The 9,621-nt window shown below is 42.1% G+C and overlaps 2 protein-coding genes across 2 annotated transcripts in view; both read left to right on the forward strand.

The window, feature by feature from the left end:
• Nucleotides 1–9,621, forward strand: part of LOC109484910 — a 37,605-nt gene that overhangs the window by 7,543 nt on the left and 20,441 nt on the right.
• On the forward strand, nt 2,351–7,949 carry LOC109484891 (tetratricopeptide repeat protein 28-like). The gene is made up of 5 exons (XM_019788244.1): nt 2,351–3,416; nt 3,672–3,748; nt 3,885–3,991; nt 4,393–4,857; nt 6,133–7,949. Exons 1-5 carry the CDS (start codon nt 2,712–2,714, stop codon nt 7,947–7,949), a joined length of 3,171 nt encoding a protein of 1,056 aa, XP_019643803.1. The 5' UTR covers nt 2,351–2,711.

Below are 9,621 nucleotides of genomic sequence, written 5' to 3' on the forward strand. Positions count from 1 at the left end.
GATTGGCCTTAAATCATTTTGCTTTCTGGTACTGTAACTGTGGATATCTGAGTTGTATTGAAATATGTCCTTGAATTGAACTGGTAATTGTGAACTTTTGTGTAAGACTTTGTGGACGAAAATTGCTGTTTGGAGTTTATTTATGTCGTACACTGTTAAAATTTTCAAGTTGTAAAATAGAGCCGCAGAGTTAGCAAAAAATGGGACATTAGATGCAATCCTAACGAAGCGCTTCTGCAGCTGATGCAGCGGTCGGATTGAAGTAGTGTATGTACTAGCCCAGACTATATTACAATATGTTAAGTAGGGATAAATCAAAGTATAGTACAGAGTGATAAATATTTTACGTGATAGGCAACTTGCAACTTTTCTTATTATACCAATGTTCTTATAGATTTGTTTACAAATACGGTCAATATGAAACTTCCATGTGAGTTTCTCATCAATTAGGACTCCTAGAAACCGTGTGTTACATACCTGTTTGATTGGTTTATTGTCTATGTATATATTAGCTATTTCTTTGTCGTACAGTACAATAGCAGACTCAACAATTATGAATCTTTTATTTGCCATGAAAAGTTGTCAGTTTTTTTAATTGCTGAATGTAATGAGATTCTGCTAAATTAAATGTACCTGCACAAAATAACAAGTTGCTCTGAGAGATATGAGAGATACGAGAAATGTCGAACAGGTGGTTGGAGGGCCGTCCGAGAGGAGACAGATCGGCATTCGGCGGCTAGCAAACAGCAAACAGTGGAAGCTAGGAAGAACAAGAGTGGACATATTATGACGTAGTGAATACGTGGACGACGAGAATGACCAGCGTGATGTAAACAGCATGAGCAGACCTGTACGTGTTCTACAGGACGATCATTCCGACGGGGCATAGCAGAAACGCCGGACAGACTTTACGCGATCTACTCGTCAACCCGCAACTATTACCATCGTCACTAGTCGCCATCGTGCAACACGGGGACAACCTACTCACCCCATCGGACAAAGGCAAATCTGGAAAGCTACACAAAGACGACCAAAACAAAGGCAAGGACAATGGTTAGTGACTCTGGACAATGCACTCTGACTCTCAGCCCAATACATGGTACGTTTACTTACCATTAACGCCCGCGGTCTACGGAAAAGATCTGTTCGTAGAGCTAATTGCCTAATTAAAATCTAGTTATTCTCTAATAACTACGGGTAATTAGTAGATATCAATTTGGGCAAACGTACATTTGTAGCTTTGACCATTATGCACATGGAAATCATACTTTTATTGCAGATATTTGTACCAAAGTGCTATATTATAACTTTAAAGATGAATACATTGGGGCAATAAAATATGACGTCATCTATATGGTCCATAAAATCATCTTCATAACGCTTTTGTACCAAGATATCAATATATGCAACGGGCAAAACTATGATGCAACATAATTAACTAAACATCCAATGAAAACCGTAAAACATACTTTCACGTCCCCACACTCCTTCATACTATACAGGTGCCCACAGGCGTAGGTCTTTTGATTCTTCAATACAATAAGGCTTCTAGCAGGCACAGTACATTCTGCTGACCTACTTGACAAGTATGCTACGGCCGTATCAATTTAATGTGATTGTAAACCCAGATTCTCTGACTTGGCATCAAACATGAGGCGCCATATGTGCATTAGGTGTAAAACGTGAATGAAGCGTTATGCGTATAGTAAGTTTGTGGGAATTTAGCACAAAGCTTGATCGCAGGAACTCTTATGTAGATCGCTGAAAATTACGGTTTACATTGCCTGGCCTAGTCCTTCCGTTTGGCCAATGGAATATTCCAGAAATGATATAACTCCTACACGTCATTAAGGATGTGATCGTGAGTACACCTGGGGACTTCTTCCTTCAAAATAAAACAAATAAACAAAGCTGATCATGAAACAAACAAACAAACAAACAAACAAACGTATGTACTCATACTACTCATTATACGTAAAGGGCCAGGTAAACCTTGTCACGCCTCTCAAATAATGGAACATTCCAAGGGGAATCCCCCTTTCGTAAAGGTGAGTCACTCAGGGGACTTCCGCATTCGAAGTCGCGAGCTGAAACCTAAGACATCAGTGGAAGATAAAAAGTGAGTTTTTACGAAGATCAAGCTATCGATCTTTACCATAAGATATAAGGTATGACATACAGTTGATAATACAGAATACAGAACACTGTAGACGCACTTCGAACCTAGCGAGACTCAATTCTTCGTACCAAGAATGTATTTCTGATTTGCTAGCATCCCGCCCCCCTCCCCCATCCCGTTGCAAACATGATAAAAATTCACCTTTGTCTCCTCTTCCTGTTAGTTCAAGAAACATTCACGAGAGTTTTAAATGGTTCTGGACTGGTACACATTCTGCTTCTTCATTAACTGGTGCCAAAATATTACAGAGGATGCCATCCATATAATCAAGTCAACATGTCCTAACGTAATTGTATATATACATTCAGCACATCCATGATTCGTGCAATTCTTATTCTCTCTCAGGTCAATGAGCCCGAGTGCCTTCGACAAAGATGGGTTAATAACATAAGCAATATTGGTACCATGCAGAACTGTACGACAATGTGAGGACACTGGTGGTCATAATCTTCTATATCGTGCTTGTAAGGAAGGAAGACCAAAGAACAGATTCTGATTGCTAAGCAAAGAAACCCTGTCAGGAGGAACAAAAATGTCACACACCAAGCTGCCTAAGGTGGTGGGCGAATTTCGGGAACTAGACTTAATCTTTAAAAGCGGTTCTGATCTGGATGTTGTAGAGAGGGGATACGCACGGAAGTTGGTTCACGCTATAAGTACTCAAAATGAGGTTTTGGAGTGTGAAGCCTTGAAAGGTCTCGGAGACTTGTACCTGCACAAAGCAAAGATGAACAAGCATAAAGCAGAGAACTTCCACAAGGCCTGCTCGTTGTACACGGAACTCTTACGGTACTACACTAGTATTGAGAAGAAGCAAGTTGTACAGCATCGCATCAGATATGCAGAGAAATGCACGAAACTGATCCATGATCAAGAGGTTCTAAAAGCGTGTGCTACGAATACAGGCAGTAACATATTGGCTGTGTCCACGACCCTTCACGAAGTGAAAAAGAAGTCCAAGTTGAAAAGACATGGTACGGTGCCCTTGGTTAAAGGTTATACGAAGACGTTAGTGAAAGCAATCGTGGAAGGAAACAAACGTTTGGAAGTAGAATCTATGAAGAGCCTGGGAGATGTGTACCTAGAGAAGGGAAGGGTTGGTAAGGACGAGACAGCGTTCAGTAAATCAGCTGGTCTGTACCGAGCGGCGCTGGACCGCTGTGAAGATTCAGACGGCAGAGAAACACTAAGACACCGCATCAAGTATGTGGAGAAAGTCAAGGAGAAAGAACGCAAGGTTAGCAAATGCTTATCCTTTTCAATCATATTAAATTCACTTTCAAATATGGCGTTTTGGCGTGTTGCACAGATATTTAGTTTAAACGTCAGCGTTATGCGACTGATAAATAATAAACCAAGTCCTTTTCAAAATGCAATGTTCATTATATATTTAATTGACGATTGGAAATCCTACTTTTCTTACGTGCTACTAGGTTATTGTTTACAAATCTAAGCTAAGTTTTCATCTTCATTCATTATCTTCTTTCCAAAGAAACGCCGAGAATCGGGACTAACCAGAAACAAGAAAGTTGGAAACAGCAGCAAAGACAAACAGGAAGTCACAGACAGGTTTGTTTAATGTCTTTTGTTTAGTTTGCACCGACAAGATGAGATTGATGCTCAGCATATTAACAGTACATTAAAAGTCTCACGTCCTGTATAGGCTTAAGTTACAGTATCAATAATTGTGACTCCTTTTCTATAGAACGTACCAAGACCAGCTGCAGGAGGGCTGCAGGGCCCTGCAGACAGGAGACCTGGACACGGCAGAACGGAAATTTGCAGCAGCGCTCAAGGCCGTTCATGGGAAAGGTGAGTGTACCTGCCACATGGTGACAATCTAGATTTTATCAAAACCCACAAATTTTAGAAAAGGTAGGACATTATGTCTTCCATGGTTTACAAACGAGAAGTCAAACCATTCAGACACAGTTTTAGACATAGCAATAGTTTTAGACAATTAGATGTCATTATGTACATTTTGAAGTTATTTTATACTCTGTTTCAATGTTCTTTTATGTTTGTGACTTGCAATTAGCCTTCGGGCATGGATTTGCAATAAACTTCTTACAGCAAGGTTAGTGAAGTCAATATAAAAACATACACAGGTGTGTCACACACTGTGTCAGCTAACGTGCAAATGAGCTTTTGAAAAAAAAACTCTTGGGGCATAAGTATCTAGCAACGATCGTTTATATCATATTCCAATGCAGGTCAGCACTGGATAGAGACAGAGCCCCTTTGCAAGTTAAGCAATGTCTACCTAAAGAGAGGAGAGCAGTCAAAAGACGGAGGTGATTTCACCAAGGCTGCAGCACTCAGTAACGCAGCACTGGTGAGAGCAAAGGTAGTAAACAAAGAGGGCATCAAACACACAATACAGGAAATAACACAATCTTTTGTTAAGCATGTCCTAAGTATCGAACAAACGGTACCCACGGATGACATAGAGAAACACAAATCAGTGCTAAGAGAATGCCGCTGCTATGTGGAAGAAGAAATCAAAAGAACTGAGCAGCAGATAGATCCTTACAGCCTTGATGACAACGACCCAGAGATAAGAGTGGCAGAGAAGAAGAGAGTGGAAGCAAACAAAGCCTTGTTTGACACTATTGTTCATCAGCGAAAAACATTCATAGCTGACCTTGTAGATGAGTGTATGGAGGTTATGGGCCCCCGTCCTTGCAATTACGCCATAATAGGACTGGGTTCACAGGCCACAGGGTTAGTAACTCCATACTCCGATCTGGAGTTTGCTATTTTGATAGAGGAGGAAACAGAAAACAGTCTTAAATACTTTCACAACCTAACACATTACCTTCATCTTAAAGTGATCAATCTAGGGGAAACCATTCTCCCGGCCATGGCGATCAAGTCTCTCAATGACTTTGAGTCAAAGAACACGCTTGACGACTGGTTCTATGACTCTGTAACGCCACGTGGCTTTTCTTTCGATGGAGCCATGCCACATGCATGTAAAACCCCACTAGGGAGAGGTAAAACATGCCTTCTTATTCGCACACCAAGCCACATGGCAAAGTTTCTTGAAGATGACGTTAAGCTACATCTTAAGAAAGGCTACCACCTAGCGAGTGTGTTAGGAAATGTGTCATTAATTACTGGAGAACAAGGCTTGGTCGACAAATACACCATTGCATGGAATCAGCAACTGAAGAAAAATGGAAGTGAAATTGCCAGGCTACTAGCAAACACTATGTTGATGGAAAATAATAAGACTTTTGAAATGCAGAATCCGACTTCCCGGATGCTGAATGTAAAAAAAGAAGTTTATCGCTTTTCAAGCCTTGCTGTATCTTGTTGGGCACTGCTCTGTGACATACAGCCGACCACAATCTGGGAGACTATACAGGCTATGTACAAGAAGGGTGCCATAAGCGACAAGAACGCACATCACTTAATGGTTCTGGTCAGCATCTCAGCAGAACTGAGGTTGCGAACTTACATGAACAATCGTGGTCAGGTGGAAAACATGTCAGTCTTATCGTCAATGTCAGTCAATGATGACATTGAGGAAAAAACAAAGAGAATTTTTCACTTCTCCAATGTAAAACAGCTCATGAGATACTACTACACGGCAACACCATTGAAGAACTTTGTTTCGCAACTTAGCAACGGTCAACCAGTAGAAGAGCCCTCGATTCTTTTTGACAACTCTTTAATGCTGCAAGCAGATGTATACGAAAGTCTGTGCGACTACAATCAATCAAAGACATGCATTGAACAGACACTTAAAACAGTACTATCAACACACGGAACGGGTGCGATTCATCCTGACATTGCCGGGTTACTTTATAAGATGGGTAAAGCCTGGTATAACCTTGGTGATAACAGAAAAGCCGTCACCTATCATCAGCAGTCATTACAGATGAAGCGGAGTATCTATGGTAACGGCAACGCACATCATAATATCGCCTCGTCACTAAACGGCTTAGGTGCCGCCTGGAAGAACCTTGGGGATCACAGAAAGGCCGTCAGCTATTATGAACAGGCACTAGAGATGATGCGGAGTATCTATGGTGAGGGCAACGCACACCCTGATATCGCCTCGTCACTTAACAACTTGGGTGACGCCTGGAAGAACCTTGGTGATCATAGAAAGGCCGTCAGCTATCATGAACAGGCACTAGAGATGAAGCGGAGTATCTATGGTGAGGGCAACACATATCCTGATATCGCCTCGTCACTCAACAACTTGGGTGCGGCCTGGAGTAATCTTGGCGATCAAAGAAAGGCCGTCAGCTATTATGAACAGGCACTTGAGATGAGGCGGAGTATCTATGGTGAGGGCAACGCATATCCTGATATCGCCTCATCACTCAACAACTTGGGTACCGCCTGGAGGAACCTTGGTGATCATAGAAAGGCCGTGAGCTATCATGAACAGGCACTAGAGATGATGCGGAGTATCTATGGTGAGGGCAACGCACATCCTGATATCGCCTCGTCACTTAACAACTTGGGTGCCGCCTGGAAGGACATTGGTGATCATAGAAAGGCCATCAGCTATCATGAACAGGCACTAGAGATGATGCGGAGTATCTATGGTGAGGGCAACGCACATCCTGATATCGCCGGGTCACTTAACAACTTGGGTAATGCCTGGAGTAACCTTGGCGATCACAGAAAGGCCGTCAGCTATTATGAACAGGCGCTAGAGATGATGCGGAGTATATATGGTGAGGGCAACGCACATCCTGATATCGCTTCGTCACTTAACAACTTGGGTAATGCCTGGGGTGACCTTGGCGATTACAGAAAGGCCGTCGGCTATCATGAACAGGCGCTAGAGATGATGCGGAGTATCTATGGTGAGGGCAACACACATCCTGATATCGCCTCGTCACTTAACAACTTGGGTAATGCCTGGAGTGACCTTGGCGATCACAGAAAGGCCGTCCGCTATTATGAACAGGCACTAGAGATGATGCGGAGTATCTATGGCGAGGGCAAAGCACAATCTGAAATCGCCTCGTCACTTAACAACTTGGGTAATGCCTGGAGGAACCTTGGTGAACATAGAAAGGCCGTCAGCTATCATAAACAGGCACTAGAGATGAGGCGGAGTATCTATGGTGAGGGCAACGCACATCCTGACATCGCGTCGTCACTTAAGAACTTGGGTAATGCCTGGAGTGACCTTGGCGATTACAGAAAGGCCGTCAGCTATCATGAACATTCGCTAGAGATGAGGCGGAGTATCTATGGCGAGGGCAAAGCACAATCTGAAATCGCCTCGTCGCTTAACAACTTGGGTACCGCCTGGAGGAACCTTGGTGAACATAGAAAGGCCGTCAGCTATCATAAACAGGCACTAGAGATGAGGCGGAGTATCTATGGTGAGGGCAACGCACATCCTGATGTCGCCTCGTCACTTAACAACTTGGGTAATGCCTGGAGTGACCTTGGTGATTACAGAAAGGCCATCAGCTATCATGAACAGGCACTAGAGATGAAGCAGAGTATCTATGGTAAGGGCAACTCACATCCTTACATCGCCTCTTCACTTAACAACTTAGGTATCGCCTGGAGTCACCTTGGCGATCACAGGAAGGCCGTCCGCTATTTTGAACAGGCTCTAGAGATGATGAGGAGTATCTATGGTGAGGGCAGCGCACATCCTGACATCGCAGACTCACTTAAAAACTTGTGCGTTACCTGGAGAGACTTTGGTGATTACAGAAAGGCCGCCTCTTACTACGCTCAGTTTACACGGATAAAGCAGATGATTGATGGCACTTATAGGCTCTGACATTGCTTATATACTGAAGAACTTTTTGCGTCCCAGAGATTGTTCAATAGCTACACAGAAAGCAGTTAAATGAGAAAGTATCAACAATCATTATGAACTAGAATTCCACGATTTCATGCCTTCGACAAAATTAATGATGTTAACAAATGATGTTAACTCTCATTTTGGGTCAGTTTTGCAAATCTGTGTTCACCTACAACAATAAATAAGTCTTTAGTTTCGAGGTCTAGGGTATTGGTTTACCAGCAAATCAGACAATTAGCGTTGTTTACACGACTTCAAAACGCTAGAGAGCTGGAGTTCTTGTTAACTGTCTGAGAAGCTCAATACTAGTCCAGCAGTCCTGCAACAGAGCCCCCTAACAAGTTAGGGGAAAATGCAGCATGTCAAAGAACGAGAGCTAACAACCATCTAAAAATCATGACCCTAGCACGTCCAGATCACGAAATTTAAAAGCCAGAAGTTTCACTGCAGTACGTTCTAATTCAATGACATGGGGACCCCCCACAAAGCCCATCAAAGTCAAACTTCCAAATGCAGCCAGTATGAAATTTCTGTCAGTCACCACTATTGCATTATACTACTATTTATAGCATTTTTCTCATTATTTATGCAAATTAAGCCTTATTGACACCAGCCAGCCTGTTTACATCATGAGCTATCAAAACTGCTTGCCTGCCCCAGATAATGTAGAGCTCAAGGATGTGACCCACTTCCACATCTGTGTCTATTTTGATATACAGTACTAACTTGTCAGGGCTGTTTTCAGAGTAGCTGAGACTCTTGTTATTATAGGACACTTCGTTGGTACTGTTCAAACAATTATCTCTACACCCTGTCAGTGTTATTGTTATCTTACCCTAGTTCACCCTGATATCTGTTATCTTTAGTTTAACCAACTACATAAAAGGACAAAGACTTCGCCTACACTTTAAAGATGTGCAAACAAAATGTCCTTAGGCTATTACACGTACCCACAACCTACTACAGACTCCAAACTTTAAACCCTCGATCTAAACCCCTTAACCCATTCACAAAAAATTTAAGAAAAAATTCTATTCTACTTCAACTACTGAAAAACTAACAATCACCAAAAGCCCACTACGTAACTGCAGTATGAAAGACATTTAGATTTCTCTTATCAATTAATCAAATTGGGTTACAATTTACATAATTAATATCTGTTACTGTTCCTCTTCCTCTTGATTAAATATGCCACCATTTTAATTGTTCTATTATGGAACACAGCAGATTTATAGACTTTTGTCATTAATTATGTAAATTAGATCGTGATCTGCGTAATTGTCATCTAATTAGGTCAAGCATCACTTAAGCTACCGAGATCCCAAAAATAACAACAATCCGTCAACCGGTTCTTGAGCTATCCTGCTTCAGACATTTTCAAACAAATGCCTCTGCATTTTCCAAACAAGCTGCTACGGGGCCCAAACTTACGGCACTTCTTTCTGAGCACGAGAGCTACCTACCATCTAAAAATCATGACCATAGCACGTCCATATCACGAGATTTAAAAACCAGAAGTTTCGCTGCAGTACTTTCTAATTCAATGACGTGGGGACCCCCCACGAAGCCCATATCCGAACTTGACCTTGGTATTGTCAATGGTAACTTGCCAACTAAAAACATGAACATCCATTTAAAGATTCTCGAG

The sequence above is a fragment of the Branchiostoma belcheri genome, unplaced genomic scaffold (genome assembly GCF_001625305.1).
Source record: "Branchiostoma belcheri isolate BF01 breed outbred unplaced genomic scaffold, Haploidv18h27 scaffold71, whole genome shotgun sequence".
Lineage (NCBI taxonomy): Eukaryota > Metazoa > Chordata > Leptocardii > Amphioxiformes > Branchiostomatidae > Branchiostoma > Branchiostoma belcheri.

What these genes read in the sequence shown, in the direction of transcription:
- LOC109484891 (XM_019788244.1), top strand. Translation starts at nt 2,712, where the DNA reads ATGTCACACACCAAGCTGCCTAAGGTGGTGGGCGAATTTCGGGAACTA. An exon ending in AAACAGGAAGTCACAGACAG is followed by an intron (nt 3,749 to 3,884) that starts GTTTGTTTAATG and finishes CCTTTTCTATAG; the next exon opens with AACGTACCAAGACCAGCTGC. An exon ending in CAAGGCCGTTCATGGGAAAG is followed by an intron (nt 3,992 to 4,392) that starts GTGAGTGTACCT and finishes ATTCCAATGCAG; the next exon opens with GTCAGCACTGGATAGAGACA.